Here is an 18,283-nt window from a genome sequence, read left to right on the forward strand (position 1 = left end):
ACTTCTACTCATAACATGGAAAAGCATGTCCACTACTTCCCTTTTACAAACATATATTTCCTTGAATGGATGTACAGATCATTAGTGTGACTTGTGGATTAGAGTAGAATGTCTTTCAATAGTTCCACAAATGAATTTTCCAAAAAATGCAGGAACCTCTCTTCTGTCAGTTGCTGATTGATAATAAATGGACCTATCAAAAGGTTACTGATCATGCCGCACCAAACATTTATGGCAAAACAAACTTGGAAATTGCTATACACTGAAGCGTGTATATTTTCCCGAGACCACAGATGATTATTGCGTGTGTTGTTTATTCCATGTTGTGAAAACTGGGCTTCATTAGTGAATAGTATGTATGGAAGCAAATGAAGATTCTCAATTACCCAGTGACAGAATTGAAGTCATTGAGCATTGTCACCAACATGGAGATTTTGGCCATACTGTATGTGAAATGGATACAGGTTCTCCGCAAGTAATGTTTCCTAAACAAGTGTCTGTGGGACATTCATACACAGGGACATTCGTTGTATGCTTGTACTGGGACTTTGCTCAACATTTGCGGTAATTTCTTCCTGTTGTTGCAAAGTTTGTTGATGTGCATGGTCAGACAAAAATGTCTACTTGGAAAAGAGCCTGTTGCATGCAAAGTGATAAACAATTTGGTAAACAACCTGCGATCAGGTAATCGTCGAGTCAGAAAGTGCCTGTAGTATTTGTCTCTTGCAGCAGTAGCACTATCATCACAGAAGCCATAAACGTACACCATATCTGCGTATTCCTCATTACTGCAGGTGTGTGGCATTGTTAGCAGAACTTGTACGAACACAGTTAACACCATACAGTACACAGCTAATTGATCTGTCGCCGGTACACTACACAATGCAGCTATCATGGGCACAACTGTGCAAACTACAGGTGATCGTACTACGTACGTTACATGACCACCATACGTGGTCGGTTGCATAGCATAAACATGGTATGTACCCGTGCGTTGTTTACAAGACAATCACGTTACAGTCCAATTGTATTGCATATACGTTCACATTGTACACATCAGTTTTGCAGAGTTAAAGTTCCTTTGAGAACAAGATTGGATAGGGTATCTTATAATTCTTTGATTAGATTAGATTGTTCTGATTTATGACCTGACATTTGATTATCATTCTTTAATATTATAGATGACATGAGTGTTTCTGCTGTGTAGACAATAATTCCATTAAAATTCTGATTTCATTTCCTGCACTACAGACAAATGAACCAAGAGTGTTCTAAAACTTATTTACATTTTGTAGCCATCATATGAAACTATAATATGAAATAATAACTGTCAAGGCATCATGAATTGTTTTAAATTTAGCTCAATAAATAAAAAATTGTAACCCATTTGTTTCATACTTACAGGTTCAACAAGGCAAGGATTATGGCACAGTCATTGTGCACATTGATGACAAGATCCAACATGTGGATGCTTTCCTCGAAAAGGTTTGTCATGGGCCTCAATACTAAAAAAACTGATTAGATCTAATTGTGATTTTTCTAATTCAGTAATGCATTAAAACAAGGGAAAGCCCAGGCTGAAATAACAACAATGTGGAAAGGGTAGGTTGCTACTCAGCAGATAAAGGAGGCATGAGTCACAGACAGGCAACATGAAAAAGAGAAAACACAAACAAATTCTCACAAGCCCAACTTAGACACACATACACACACACATGGTCACTGTCCCCAGCGCCCAAAGACGGTGGTCATTTGTGTGTGAGTTGTGCCTGCATAAATGTGTGTCTGTTTTCTGTTTCAAAAGGAGGAATTTGTCCGAAAGCTTTAATATTTCAGCAATCTTTCTCATTGTGGCTGTCTGGGACTCAATGACTTAACATAATACCACCAGCCTTAACAGTGGTTCACTTCAGATTTCAAGAAAGTACCCAATTTCATCACTACAGCCTTCTGACAGGTAGTGAGAACATGTTAGTATATGTTTGTAATTAAAGTTATGATACGGTTTTATATGTAATATTACACAGTAACAGTTGAACATCAGCATTCACTATTAGGAGCACACAGAAAATCCTGTGGTCATGTGGGCATCGACATCGGAGTGAGTAGTGCGAGGCGGCAGGTGCATGACTGGAAGCTCCATCTCTGTCAGGGTGGCGTGCGAAGGCGTGGTGACGGGCTGCAGGTCCACATTATAATCAGACAGCCAGCGGGGGTATATGATGCATCGACCGGCGCTGGTGTAGAGGTGTGGGGAGGGGTGTGGCGTGCGAGCATGCCTGCCCCTAATGCAGATTGAGCCATCGGAGGAGGTGAATGCACGGACTCTTGATGGATCGCACTCTCGGGGGATGGACAGGCTATGCACTATCTTGACATCTGGTTCCTCATTGAGTGTTGAGTCTGCAGTGCCTGTAAGGAGCACAAGCACACTGTCATCGAAAGTGACAATCGACACATTGTCAACGTGGTTAGGTGGTACGTTGCAGTGCAAGTTGAAAGTCAGGGAGCAAGTCTCTCCAGTAGATGAAACGTCATCAAAACCTGCACATGGGGTTGATGACGACATGCTCGGGAAACCCACGAACTGCGGTTACGAATCATCAGGAGGAGAAGACCCTACCATGGGATGAGCTAACTCATTATCGGGCTCAGCAATGGAAAATTCGTCCGAATGGCCCGACTAGGATGGCAGAGGGGTGTCAGAGTTCACGAAAAGCAGGCTTGAGCCTGTGTAGCGAAATGGTCTGCGGGCGATCTTTAACCATTACGTCAAACGTCGTCTTGCACCTCCAGAGTACTTCAAAGGGGCCTAGGTAAGGGGGTTGCAGGGGTTGTCTAATGGAATCCTGAGCATAACATGGGAGCACGTGTTAAGTGCAGTTGGCAAGTAAGTGTCCGGCAGGGAATGACTTATGGGCGGGTGTAGCCGTGCGTGTCTAAAGTGGGTGTGCATTCTACTAATAAAGTCTGGGGAGGTGGGGAAATCCACAGGTGCTTGAGGTAGGATAAGTTCCCCAGGTAGAACTGGGTTTTTGCCAAAAATGAATTCGGATATGATTCCGTAAGGTTGAATGGAGACCAAGTAACACCAAAGGAGACACCTCAGACCAGACGCAGTCATGGCAACTGACTGCTGTCTTAAGGGTGCAGTGCCATCATTCCACTAACCCGTTGCTTTGTGGGTGGTAGGCTGTTTTATGAATTTTTTTAATGCCACAAAGGTTACATAGAATCGTGGAAAGTGCAGACTCGAACTGTCAACCCTGGTCAGTGGTGATGGTGGATGGGCAGCCGAACCTAGCGATACGTGATGAGACAAATCCCTTGGCCACGGTTTCTGCTGTGATGTTGGGTAAAGGAACAGCTTCCACCCAATGAGACATGTGGTCGATTGTGGAGAGGAATCTGTGGCCCTCTGACAGTAGCAGAGGGCCAAAAAGGTTGATATGTACATGATGAAAACGTCCTTGCGGAATGTAAAACTTGAAAAATGGGGGGTGTCTGATTTTGTTGTGTTGGCAGGAAATTCAGCTGGGTGCCCAGGTTTGACAGTCCTGCTTAACATTTTTCCAAACAAAACACTCAGTGACAAGGCATGTGGTGGTGTGGACGCCAGGGTGGGCAAGGTTATGCAAGGCTCAAAGGCTTGTTGGCACAACGTGAGAGGGAGAAATGGCCGCAGAGTGCCAGTAGAAGAGTCGCACCACACTTTGTCCAAAACGCCGGGGAACTTGACTTTGGTAAACACAAGCGATGTCTGAGGATCCTCATCAGAGGCCTGGAGAGCGGCGAGGTCAGATAAATCGACGATGCATGAGACAATATTGATCCGCAAAAAGAAATCAGTGGGGATGTTTTCTGTGCCTCTGATGTAGCATACGTCTGTAGTAAATTGAGAGACCAGGTTAAAATGGCGGAAACACAGAAGGGGTGGGTCCTCGGGAGGGTTGCAGAAGTTGTCCACCAGTGGTTTGTGGTTGGTAAGGATGAAGAAAGAACAGCCCTTGATGTCAAGGCGAAAATGTTTGACGGCTTCATAGACTACCAGAAGTTCTCTATAAAAAGTGGAATATTTCTTCTGTGCTGTAGACTGTCTTTTAGAGAAGAAATGAAGTGGTGAAACCGTGTCGCCTTTGCATTGCTGTAATACTGCCCTGACCGTGATGTTGCTGGCATCCGTACAGATGAACAACTCGGCAGACGGATCGGGGTGTGCGAGTATGATGGCGTGAGCTAATGCTGTCTTTAGAGCCCTGAAGGCTCTAGGATAAGTTCAGTCCAACAGATTGGCTTCAGGCACGAAGTCTGTTTGCCAGACAGCGAGTGCGTCAGCGGGGAAGCATGGCGGCTGCAGAAGGTAGATGTCGGTGATAGTAATTTATAGCACCCAGGAAACATTGGAGCTCTTTGCATGTAGCCGGGAAGGCAATTATGTGATAGCCTGCATGCAGGATTTGGGAGGCTGTATTCCATCTGCGGAGACTGCGTAACCCAAAAATGTCACAGAAGACTGGCGCAATTGGAATTTATCTTTGTTGACCTCGACACCATTGGAGTTTGAGGTCTGGAGGACCTGGGATAAATGACCTTCGTGGTCCTCAGTCGACTTGCTGAAAATGAGGATGTCATTCATGTATGCAAAGCAGAGCTCGAACTGTCATAAGATTGAGTCAATGAAAGGTTGCCATGTTGGTGCTGCAATCTTTAAGCCGAATGGCATGAAGTTGTATTAGAACAAACCAAGCAGCATGATGGTACCAGTCTTTGGAATGTCTTCCAGTACTACAGGAATCTGGTGATAGGCACGTTTTTACAGTCAATCACACTGAAGATTGTGGCGCCCGATAACATATAAGTGAAATCGTTTATGTTCGGCACTGGGTAATTGTCCATGATGGTACGAGTGTTTAAGCATCTGTAATCACCACACATTCGAAAAGAACCATCATGTTTGGTGACGAGGTGAATCGGTGAAGACCAATTTCTGTCTGATGGCTGTAGAATGCCTGCCTCCAGAAGTTCGTTAATTTGTGCCGCGCCATGTGCAGCTTAATGGGGTTGAGGCGTCTAACCTGTGTCTGATAGGAGGGCTGGCAGTGGTAATTATCTTGTGTGGTGTTCCGCCAGTGACGGAAGAGACTGAGAACTGCACACGAGGCTGAGTAATGTCCTGACGTGAAGTTTTGGGACGAGTGAGGTGCGATGAGGCATAGCCATTAGCGCAATTGGGAAAAGGCAGCACGAAAGTCACATGCCTATTACGTGAGTGCGGCATGTGCTTGTTTGGAGAGGTCAGCTGTGCATGCAGCATGGAGCAGATTGGGGCACGCAGCGACTGTCTGTTGTTAGCTTTGCCTTGAGTAAACAGCGCGAGGCATTGGTGTCATGCAGGGAATGGCGATGGCTCCTGAAACACGTGGTTGTTGCACAAGAGAGGGGGAATGTTTACTAACACATGGGGTGGCTGCCACATTGGGGTCACCAATATGGGAAACAGGAATATGGATAACTGTATACACAACAAACTGTTCCCATAAATGTTTATACATACATATATTTCAGCACAAAGAAAGATACACGTGTACAGTGTACAAGGTACAAAGGTTGACTAAAACATTAACATGGCGGCTCATCAGAGCAGTTAGAGTTCAAAGAACATGCTTTACGTGGTCGATGTGACCTATCGATGCCACAATGTAAAAGTATAGCTGTAGAGAGCACAAATATTTCGTGCAGATCAAATAAAGAAAATGTAAGTAATATTACTGGTAAAATCTGGTAAGGGGTATGAGGACGTACTGCTGATAATAGCAACAACAACAATAATGACAACAACAACAACTCAACAGAGAAATTATGTTATATTAATACCGAAGGATATTATAGTGATTCAGAAATGCAACTAACTGATGATGGCATTCCTTGGCTGAGATGGTGAGAGACAATAAAGGGTACCAACTAAACTCTTGGCACCAGCGTATAGTCCAAGGTGAGTTGATACAGATTTAATATTACCAAAATAGAAATAATGGTGTGATGTTAATTTCAAAATATAAAGTTTTGGGAGAATCCTTTATATTGTTCTGGAAATTGAAGTTAATTTCTTAGAAATGAGGATTATTCTCTAACAAGGAGTTTGTCAGTGCACATTGCAAGTAGAAGAAGAGAGGCTGGAACAAAAAGTAAAATCTTCTGCCAGAATAAATGCATTCTCATCATTAATATTACACATGCTGAGGAAAACTTGCAATTTGCTTGCTGGGTATGGAATATCAGGCCTCTTAAAGATACCATCCTAGAATTGGATAGGAAAATCACAGAAAATATGCCAGCCGTGGAGGCCGAGCAGTTCTAGACTTCAGTATGGAACCACGCGGCTGCTACAGTCGCAGGTTCGAATCCTGCCTCGGGCATGGATGTGTGTGATGTCCTTACGTTAGTTAGGTTTAAGTAGTTCTAAGTTTATGGGACTGATGACCTCAGCTGTTAAGTCCCATAGTGCTTAGAGCCATTTGAACAGAAAATATAAACATCCTCCCAACAGCCGTCCACTGTGCCAACTAATTTGGTTTATAACTGCAAAGCGTCACTTTAAGATCGGTAATGGGACAAGAAATATCAAATTGATTCATGAAAAATAAGGACTGGTGTAAGGTCTGTATTATCAATGATGTATGAATGATTACTGTATTAAAATTACCAATTTATAAAAATAAATGCGACACATTTCCTAGTTTTCAGAACTACAAGTTCCTTCTTTGGGGTGGGGAGGTTAAAAAGGAAGGGCAGAGTACTCAGATCATTGGTTGAGAGGGGCCCACAAACATTGAGGAAGAGGATAGACAAAGATCATACAATGAAGGCTTTCACAAATGGATGTCATAGTCGTTGATGAATCTTCTGGGCTGTTCAGCTAAGGTAAAAAAAAATTTTTGTTTCTGACATTTTGTCCACAACTGTGTTGGACATCTTTGGAGGTCCTCCTGGATGGACATCTTTGGAGGTCCTCCTGGAAATGCTAAGTCTTGTCAACTGAAAAGACAGACATCAGGAGTGATATAAACACTATGTAACGTGGGTGTAGTAAAGTTTACACATGATCAGCAGAGGCAATTTTTGTCAGAGATAAAACTTAACTATTGATTGTCACCTGCCAAGTATAAAAACTTATCTATTAATTCTGCAGAGCCACAGTCCATATACCATCAAGTTTTTTGACTTCTTTTTTTCTGTTAAAATCATCAGAATGCTTATATATTCTGACGCTTTTCTATACAGTCATGGATAACAGGAATCTCTACACTTATCTTGCTTCGTCACTGTGCTAATCTTTCTTGTACTTTTTTAAAATTGTGGAATTCCCCCAAAAAAGAATTCCATACATCAGTACCAACTGTTTATTGCCATGTTACATTGTCTCTACTGATGAGCAACTTGTATTTTTAGTGTTTTTAGTGAGAATTATAACAGCATACATAAATGTATTCAGTGGTTAATTTAGATTATTAGGGTGCACCTCCCACTACAAACTGTCCTTAATATGTAGGCCTAATAATTTTATATTACTCACATTTGAACATCTTTTTCTCCTCAATGATTAAAACAGGATTTGCAGGGTGGAAGATTTATGGTGAGCCCATTGGTTCTGAGCCATTGTGCTAAACTTTGCATTGCCGATGTTACTGTTTCCTGCAGATTTTCATCAATGTGTGATTTAATTACAATATTAGTGTCATCTGCAAAAGAGTACTATGGTTCCATCACTTATTTCTTTGCCCGTGTCATACACAGCAGAAATAGAACAGACCCTTGCGGGATTACATACTTTATTGTTTTGCATATTACTGTAAAAACTAGAAATTGTGTGTGTGATCTTTGTATTTAATTTCTGGATACTCTCGTGATGATCATCAAGGTATGATTGGATCTATCTTTTAGAGTGTCATTTAATTTCACAATTACTTTCATTATGCAAAAGAATCTCATGCTTCTGGTATATTTCTTGACATAATGAAGCCTGTTACCAATTATGTTGTTTATCATCCAATACTGTTATCATTTCATTTAAAAAAGCAAAAAATGCTGACTTGGTTTATTTGCCAACTCTGAACACATTGGTCAGCTATTTATCAGCATTTCTTTATTTAAGATGACTTTTTTTCCATAATAGTGCTGAAACCTGGCAAAACTGATACTGGCATACAATAAACAATTTCTCATTTGTTGCCCTTCTTACACAGTCTTGCTTCTTTTGAAGTTTTTAGTCTATTTGGAAATACTTCAATCCCGAATGATGAGGAGTTTACAATATTTACTGGTTGTTCTTCCATAAATATTGCACTACCTTGATCATTGCATCTGGTATCCCATCAGCACCTGATGAATATTTATTAGTTCTTATTAGTTCTTGTACACCCTCAGGTGTTGCTGGATACATAAATAATAATTTTGCATGAATTTTTTTCTTCTGATTGTTTTCTCTTACTGTCTACCTGCTTGCCATGATGGTTGTATTTATCAACTGCTGTGCTATGTATCAGATATTAGAGTTGAGAACACTAGCGACTTGTCTGGGATGAAATAGTTTATTGTTATTCTTAATAGGTACTATATTACTGTGATTACCTAACTTTTACTTAAGATGGCTGTTAAGAAACATCACTCATTTTTTATAAATTATCAGATAGTTTTATTCCTGGAATTAAATTTTATTTTATTTTTTTTCTTGGGAAAGCTTATGAAAAAAGAACAGAAAAAAGGAAGCTCATATGTGTCCATTGAGTTCCACTCTCTTATTTTGAGGGTTAAGTGTCAGCTTTTGCACAAAATGCTATTTTATGCAGTGTTTCATGCATTTTACAAACATATACAACTGTGGCACCTATGAATAGCATCACAAATTGATGACAGTAGAAGAAAATTTGTGGTCCGACATGGAAGACTGTTTTTAGCTAAAAAAAGTAACAGTCATAATTTTTTGTTAGGTTGATGTACTTTGTTCAATCTCTTCCATGTAGACATATTCAACACCTGAAGTATGGTAGAAGATGATCTGCAAAATAATCAACTATGACTGCAAACAATCCTGTTGGCGTAACATCCACAGCCAGAGACTGAAAATACCGCAACAGTTGTAAGCTTCTTTTATTTAGAACACGACTGGTTTCGGCTCTTATACACCCATCTTCAGGTGTCATCCTGAAAATAGCAAGAGACAGGAGATAATTTTTACAAACAGCAATACACATAAAAAACAAAAACAAATATTCCACCGTGTCTTGTACTCGTCCACCATGGTGCTCGGGGTCACAGCACCAAGCATTAGTGTCCTGGTATTTTTTGCATATTTCTTTACCCAGGCAGTCGTCTGTAGTACTGTCTGGCATCACTTTGTGTTGACTTAGGTTTTACAGCACCTGATTGGTGGCTTTTAAATTTTTTATGGAATTTTTTGTTTTGTTTTTTATGTGTATGGCTGCTTGTATAAAGGGTGTTCAAAAAGTTTTCCACAGTTGTCTCTAATTTTTTTATTTTTTGCAGGAGGAGAATGAAATTTTTTGTGAACATACTTGGAACATTAAGCTATAGAATGAGACTACTCAGTGTAGCCTCCAGCAGCTTTGTCACATCTGGCCCAACATTCTTTCCATGATGTAAATGAACTTTGGTAAAATTCTGCGGATTCTTTTACACCATCACTTGACACAGGAAATAAGGTCTTTCTCCCTACCAAATGTTTTACTGTGCGGGTGGGCCTGCAGATGACAAAAAAGAGGTAAAAATCAGATGGAGCCACGTCTGGACTGTAGGGAGGATGAGGAACAATTTTCCAACCCATTTTCCTGATTTTCTCTTGTGTCATAAGGGCTGTATGGGTTTTGGCATTGTCATGGTGTAGTCTGATGAGCTGACCCTGAAGCTGTGGTCTGTGCATCTTGATGGCATGTTGCAGCTTGTTCAGTGACAAACAGTAATGGTCCCAGTTAATTGTGGAGCCACGTCTCCTTATTCACATCACTCACTGCCATTGATGGTCTACTGCATTATGGATTGTCCAGTAGAGAGAAATCACCTTCTTTAAACCTCTGCAACCACCACTGAATACTGCTGCAATCCACTGTGTCCTCCCCATAAACATGGAGCAACTCCCTGTGAATCGATGTGGCAGAGTCATCGCTGGACTTGAAGAGGAACTCCATCACCGACCATTGTCGCAACCTGACATCTACTTCACAGTCCATTATGGCACACCTGTAAATAAGAGAAAATACTTTTATATACCAAGTATGTTCACAAAAAATGTCATTCTCCTCCTGCAAAAAATAAAAAAAATTTGATACGACTGTGCAAAACTTTTTGAATGCCCTTTGTAAAAAGATTATCTCCCGTCTCCTGCTATTTTCAGAATGACACCTGAAGATGGGCGTGTAAGAGCCCGAGAAACTGGTTGTGTTCTAAATAGAAGAACCTTGCAACTGTAGCAGTATTTTCAACCTCTGGCAACTATGACTTCAATGAGCTCTTTTATTGGTCATAAAATATTTTCAAGCCACAAATTTTTGAGAACAGGTGAAAGTTGCAGAGTGCCTAAATTCATGAACAAGATGAATGTTCCAAGATTTGTCCTTCAAATCTTTCATGTCTTCCCACAGCCAAAGCATGTTTGTCAGCAGGTGCATCTTGTCAATGAGTGATGATTTTTTTCCCATTCTGCAGACTAGGCCTGTTTTCATATATTTTTTCATCCAGTTGTTATGAAGACTTTTGCATTAGTCTCCAACTATTGTTGCCCTCTTTACAATGCCTAATGCCTCCCAGAAAATACAAATCATAATCTGTCCAGCAGGTTAAACTGCCATTGCCTTCTCTGGTGCAAGGCTATTGCCTTCCAACCACTGTTTCATGTCTGCCATGACATGATGGTTCCATACCATCTGCTATAACAGTTGTATTCTTTGTTAAACAGCCCAACACTTCCAAGAAATTTGTATTCACTTTTCTTTTGGTCAGACTTCAATATATGTGGTATCCAGTTTGCGTGAACCTTTTTCATAGTGTTAATACCAAAACTTTCTGAAAGTTCTTTTATGTAAACAGCAAACTGTAATGGTCTCAACACACTTTCTTACATTGTGTCGAGTGTTAGTTACGCTAACTGTATTTCTCCATTCAGAACAACACAATGAATATTGTTTGCTCATATTTCTTCTAACTGTATATTTGATTTGATGAGCTGTAAGCATGCATTTTGTTTACATATGGGCATTGACAAGCTACTACTAGAAAAAGTTCAGTCATTTTGCATTACTACATTTATAATTTTACAGGCACCCAATCAGGTTCAGTGGCCTTCCTTCTATTACTTTCGTTTCTTTCAACATTCCCTTGTTTATACTGATAAATATAAAAAAATGACAAACAAAGGAATGACTGGTAATGGAATCTACTTTTGGAGGCAACATGTAATGTTGCAGCTGCTGTGTTCGATTTCAGTGCCTGTATGATAGATCAGTTAATACTAGTAAGTTAACTGACTTGATGTGGGGAACAAATATGGATCCACTGTACACCAAATTGCACTGCAGACATTGTGGTAAATCAATGTATGACATCCTTTTGACTGGAGTGCTTTGTGAACTACACACAGACTGACTGACTGGCTGACTGCTAATTGACAGTACTGGCTTGAGACTTGAGGACTCTGCTCGTACATCCTCATCATGCAAACTGGTCATGTTGATGAAATGATCACATTAGTGCAGAAACTGCTGTGAACATAATTACGTCAAGGCTTACAAGAGGACTGTGTTGTGGACTGACAAGAGCAGCCAGTCCACAATGAAGTAGCCGATAGGGCACGCGTCAAATCACGCCATCTTGCGTTAAATCTGAAACAGGATATGTAGTAAAAGCTATAAGGAAAAGAACGGAGCTTCTCATATACTTATCTTTAATTTCTTCTTGTACATCTCTATGGTGAACACAAGTGAGACTCTCTCCAGATATGGATAACTGCGCCTTGCTAGGTCGTCCGTACTACTGGGGCCGAGTTCTAGTCAGTCTCTCGAGACCTGCCATGTGGTGGCGCTCGGTCTGCGATAACACAGTGGTGACACGCGGGTCCGACATGTACTAGAGGACCGCGGCCGATTAAAGCTACCACCTAGCAAGTGTGGTGTCTGACGGTGACACCACATTCCTCCCCCGCAAATCGGCGAACAGTCGTGTTATAAGGCTTCCGTCCGCTGTGGGGAGGACCCCATGTTGACATAGGCGATGAGGTGGGGAGCCTAACAACAGGCGAGGCTGTGCCACCCGCACCCTGCCATTCGGTCCGAGGGGAGCTAGGAAACGCCTGAAAACCTAGTCCAGGGTGCACGTCAACATGCGGTGTATGCGCCCGTAATGAGACAGGAGGGGCCGAAGGGTCGACCTCCATGGCGTCGGGGAATCCGACGCGCGATGACGACATCTGGTCCGGAGCGGGCAATAGTTCCATGGTGGAGGACGGCTGGTCACGGGAAGCAAGCGGCGGCGCGTGACCCAGGGAGGCGCGTGGCGGTTGCAGCGTCGCGTCCACCACGGGCGGCGCCGGAGGCGGCTGCGGCGGCGCGGCGCCATGAGGCAAAATGGAAGGCAGCGTCGGGAACACCTGGGGATGAGGCGAGTCAGTAGATGGGTCCCCAGGGCGCTGACCGGACGGCCCCATCGCTGAAAGCAGACGGGGAGCGGCAGAACCCAGGCGACGACAGAGGCGCAGCTGATTGAGATGCCGACGCACCTCACCAGAGGCCCCCAAAACCAAATACATCGCGCGGCCGAGGCAGCGAAGAATGCGCCCTGCGAGCCAACGCCGTGAACCGCGATAGTTGCGATAATAGACGACGTCGCCAGGAGCAAAAGCAGGAGTCTGGCGCAGCACAGGAACCTGATGCGGCGGATGCAGCAAAGACATCAAGGTTCGATGAGAACGACCATGGAGCAGCTCAGCCGGCGAGCGACCATCGCGGGGCTGAGAGCGATACGAGGACAAAAAGAGCAACAATGCGTCTTCTCGAGAATGCGACTCTTTCAACTTCAACATCTGTGACTTGAAAGTCCGGACCAATCGTTCAGCGGCACCGTTTGACTGAGGCGAAAACGGCGCGGATGTCAGATGTTGAATACATTGGCCTTGCAGAAAGACTGAAATTCTGCAGACATGAATTGTGGGCCATTGTCGGAAACAATAGTCTGTGGTAGACCTTCAATGCAAAAAATAGCGGACAACGCTTGGATGGTGGCAGATGACGTCGTTGAAGACATCCGGACAACAAACAGAAAATGACTGAAAGAATCGACGACAACCAACCATCGAGCATTCCAGAATGGACCAGCAAAATCGATGTGCAAGTGTTGCCAAGGGGAAGTGGTTGTCGGCCATGCAAAGAATTTCCGCGGCGGGGCGGCCTGGTGTTCGGCACACGCCACGCAAGAAGAGCACATATGCGTAATCGCAGCATCGATTCCGAACCAAGTACAGTGCTGACGAGCAAGTTGTTTCGTTCGCACTATACCCCAATGTCCTTGGTGGAGAAGCTTTAAGACAGAGGACTGTAACGAACGTGGGACCACAACCCAAGACTGATCATTATCAGAACGCAACAACAAAACACCACGTCGTACAAAAAGTCTCTCCTTGTGAGCAAAAAATCGGCGAACCAACGGATCCTCGATCCGTGACTTTGACAAGGGCCAGTGCGTAGCAACAAAACGCAAAACAGTAGCAAGGACAGGGTCAACAGCTGTGGCCGTAGCTACACGACGAAAATCAATCGGAAACGATTCGACCACGTCATCGGTTTCCGCATCAATGAACATGAAAGCAAGTTCGGAAGAATCGAATGCTTTATCCTCGGCAACAGGCAAACGGGACAACGCATCAGCGTTTCCGTGCTTAGCAGTGGACCGATACAAGATATCGTAGCGGTACTGCGAGAGAAAAATAGACCAGCGAATGAATTTCTGCGCTGTACGTGGAGGTACAGGCGTGTTCGGATGAAAAAGCGATGTCAAAAGTTTGTGGTCTGTGAGGATGGTAAAGTGACGACCATACAAGAAATCATGAAACTTTGTAACACCAAATACGAGAGCCAAAGCTTCTTTCTCTATCTGGGAATAATTTCTTTGCGCAGATGAGAGCAATTTTGACGCAAAGGCAATAGGGCGATCATGCGATCCATCTTTGTGCGCAAGCACAGCACCAATCCCGAAATCCGATGCATCTACCATCAACAAAAGGGGTTTTCGGGGATCGAATGGCGTAAGGCAAGTATGTGAAAGCAACGCCGATTTCAACTGGCGAAAGGCGCGTTCGCATTCCGTCGTCCAGATGAACGGAACACCTTTACGGTGTAAGCGATGAAGCGGAGCTGAAATGGAAGAGGCATGGGGAACATATTTATGGTAGTAATTAAGTTTCCCCAACACACTCTGCAGCTGTTTCAAGTTCTGTGGTGACGGCAAATCCTGTATGGCACGGAGGTGCTCTGGACTCGGATGTATTCCTTGGGCATTGAGGACATGGCCCAGGTAGGATAAATCCCGAGCAAAAAACACACATTTGTCCTTCCTCAAGCGAAGACCATTTTGTCGCAAGACCTGAAATAACGTTCGGAGATTTTGCAAATGTTCGGCTTCTGTCTTTCCGGAGATCACAATATCGTCCAGATAGTTCGCAGCAGTAGGGACCGACGCACAAACAGTTTGTAAATATTGCTGAAACAATGCAGGTGCGGATGCACACCCGAATGGCAGTCTGTTGAAGCGATACAAACCAAGATGCGTGTTTACCACCAAGACGCGCTGGGATTCTTCGTCCACCGGTATTTGCAAGTACGCAACTGCTAGGTCCAACTTTGAAAAATATGTTCCCGGGCACAGTTTGTCAAAAAGATCTTCCGGGCGGGGCAAAGGAAAAGTTGCAGTCACAAGTTGTGGATTCACAGTTGCCTTGAAGTCCACACAAAGTCTCAATTTTCCGGAAGGTTTTGGCAAAATTACTAAGGGTGAGGCCCAGAGAGAAGCCTGCACACGTTCAATTACACCTTGAGATTCCAAATCGTGTAATGTTCTTGCGACCTCATCACGCAATGCGTGGGGAACATTGCGCGCTCTGAAAAACTTCGGTTGCGCGTTTGCTTTCAGTTCCAAATGCGCTGCATAATTCTTAGCGCAACCAAGGCCCGGTGCAAAAATGTCTGCAAATTCTTCACATAGACGAGAAACACTGGCGGAAGGCACAGTCTGATTCACTGATAGGACCTGATTTACGACAGACAAATTAAACAACTGAAATAAATCTAAGCCAAACAAGTTCACTGCCGTAGAAGAACGAAGAACGTAAAATGACACAAGTTTTGTTTGTCCTTTGTAAGTTGCAAGAAGGCTGCACTGTCCTAACACAGGTATCCGCTGCCCTGAGTAACTATTGAGCTGAACATCCGCGGCACACAACGGAGGGGCGCCCAGTTGTTCGTACGTGGCGTGATTGAGCAATGAAACTGCAGCTCCGGTATCGAGCTGGAATGGGATCACTTTGCCTTCAAAGTCTAAGTCCACAAAAAGTTTATTGTCCTGCGGACGACAAGAACGACGTTCACGTGCAATTTGAACTGATACAGGTACAGAAGCACTTGCGACTGTACGGGATTTCTGGCGACGTCGACGCACACTTTTTGTGGGACGAACACAGTCACTGTTAGATAAAGTGGCACAGGACGGGGTGGAATGAACGACATGAATGTCCATGGGCAAAGGTCCACGAGCCTGAGTGTCCTCGGTTTGATTCCGGCGCGAAGCAAAGGGCCGGGAATTGTTGTGATTGTCCGATCTAAGCCTTTTCTGGCAAACACTTTGTACATGTCCTTTCTTATGACAGTAAAAGCAAATAGCTTGGCGGGACGGGCAATTTTCACGCGAATGTCTAGTTGCACACCGCGGGCATGATTTTAGAACTTCATTTGCTTGCTTACGCGGCGCACGTGTGTGCGAGCTAGGCTGCCGCTGCGCTGACGGGCGCGAGGGCCGCCTAGCGTCCCGTGCAGCGGGCCCGGCGGGCCGGTTAATGTGACACACTGCTGGCGAAGTTGCAAACGAGTCCTGAGCAAAGTCAAGTGTGTCTTGCCTGTCCAATATGTCTATCACTTGTTGAAGGGAGGGATTAACTAGTTTCAAAATCTGTTCCCGTATGCGAACATCAGAAACGTTCTGTGCAATTGCATCACGCACCATAGTATCTGAATAAGGGAGGCCACATTCACACTGAAATTCACAATCCCTAGTAAGTCCTTGCAATGTCGCAACCCACTCCCTATTAGTCTGACCGGCCGTACGTTTTGTACGAAAGAACGTATACCGTTTGGCAACGACATTTACTGTTTCCTTGAAATAGGCATCTAACGCCGACAAAATTTCTTTGTAGGACAGAGTTGCTACGTCGCGTCGGGGAAACAATTTCACTATCACACGGTAGGTGCACACACCGACAGAAGAAAGCAAAAACGGCTGCCGCTCATTACCTGGAATTCTGTAGGCGGCGAGATGAAAGCCGAACTGGCGGGACCATTCCGGCCAGGACTCGTGGGTTGAATCAAAATTACAGAAGGGCGGTGCAACGGCGTGTTGTGGCTGTGGTAGCGATGAAGCGGCGGCTGCCGCATCGTGTTGCAGCACACGTTGACCCTGGACGAGCTGTCCAAGGGCATCCAATAACGCCTGCGTCTGCTGATTCTGCAAGCGAAAAAATTCGGACAGTACATCCGGAGAATGTGGCGAAGCCATGACACAAGCAATTCAGAGCAAAGCAAGGGAAAAAAGAACAATCCTTCAATCCTAGTCGCCAATGTTGTGGACTGACAAGAGCAGCCAGTCCACAATGAAGTAGCCGATAGGGCACGCGTCAAATCACGCCGTCTTGCGTTAAATCTGAAACAGGATATGTGGTAAAAGCTATAAGGAAAAGAACGGAGCTTCTCATATACTTATCTTTAATTTCTTCTTGTACATCTCTATGGTGAACACAAGTGAGACTCTCTCCAGATATGGATAACTGCGCCTTGCTAGGTCGTCCGTACTACTGGGGCCGAGTTCTAGTCAGTCTCTCGAGACCTGCCATGTGGTGGCGCTCGGTCTGCGATAACACAGTGGCGACACGCGGGTCCGACATGTACTAGAGGACCGCGGCCGATTGAAGCTACCACCTAGCAAGTGTGGTGTCTGACGGTGACACCACAGACTGTATGAACTTCCTTTCACTGATTTGATTCACATTGACAGGATCTGTAGGGCTCCACTGGGACTTCAGCATACGTAAACAGTATGACACAAGTCTCAGCCATTTTGAGGAAATCGATTTTGGAAATTTTAGGCATCCTAATATATTTTTTACTATCATTAATACAACAATTTGAAGGATTCTGATCTAAGGATTCTGCAGTTGAATGAGTAAGTGCTTAGCTCCATAAGCATGACACCTCTGGATCGAATCTCACTGCCAGTACTTTTTTGTTTCATTCCCATGTAATTCTATCGAGTGAGGTGGCACAGTGGTTGGTACACTGGACTAACTTTCGAGGGGATGGTGGTTCAGAACCCATGTCCGGCCACCCTGATTTAGGTTTCCTTACCTAAATAGCTTCAGGCCCTTTGAAAGGGCACAGCTGACTTCCTTCCTCATCCTTCCCTAATCACAGAACCGATGACCTCGCTGTTTGGTCCCCTCTCCCAAATCAACCACCTAATCAACCAAGTAATTCTAACAACAGATATGCATGGTACACCACAAAATTTTGCAATAATGACCAAGAACAATTTATTATGAAACTAAGCACTTACTCTCTCAGCTGCGGCATCTTTGAATACTAGCAACCATACAAAGCATACAAGTGAACCTAAAATTTTTAAACTTGACCTTCCTGAAAATGGTTGAGAGTTGTGTCTTCTTGTTTACACAAGTGGAAGTCTTAATTTGGAAGTCCTCATTCTGCCCTAGACACCTTGTCAATATGAATCAAATCATTGAAGCAAAGTTGACACACTCCTCTTGTTAGCAAAGGTGTGGCAAAAAGCAGCAACACAGCATCCCCATCAATGAAGTTAACTAACAAGGAAGGTACACTATGTTGAACAGCTAAAAACTAAAAAAATTATTTTAAAATATGGAGATGTGTGTGTTCTACGGTCTATGAAAGTTATTTATCTGAAAATTGATGTCTGAAGGTTAATGAACTGAAATACTAAA

General features: G+C 43.7%; 1 protein-coding gene across 1 annotated transcript in view; it reads left to right on the forward strand.

Annotated features, from left to right (window-relative positions):
* Window positions 1-18,283, forward strand: part of LOC126261620 (syntaxin-like) — an 82,107-nt gene that overhangs the window by 37,869 nt on the left and 25,955 nt on the right. The window contains exon 2 of the mRNA XM_049958555.1: window positions 1,405-1,485. Coding sequence (XP_049814512.1) covers window positions 1,405-1,485 — 81 coding nt within the window. The remainder of the gene's footprint in view (window positions 1-1,404; window positions 1,486-18,283) is intronic.

Source organism: Schistocerca nitens, chromosome 1 (assembly GCF_023898315.1).
Source record: "Schistocerca nitens isolate TAMUIC-IGC-003100 chromosome 1, iqSchNite1.1, whole genome shotgun sequence".
Taxonomy (NCBI): Eukaryota; Metazoa; Arthropoda; class Insecta; order Orthoptera; family Acrididae; genus Schistocerca; species Schistocerca nitens.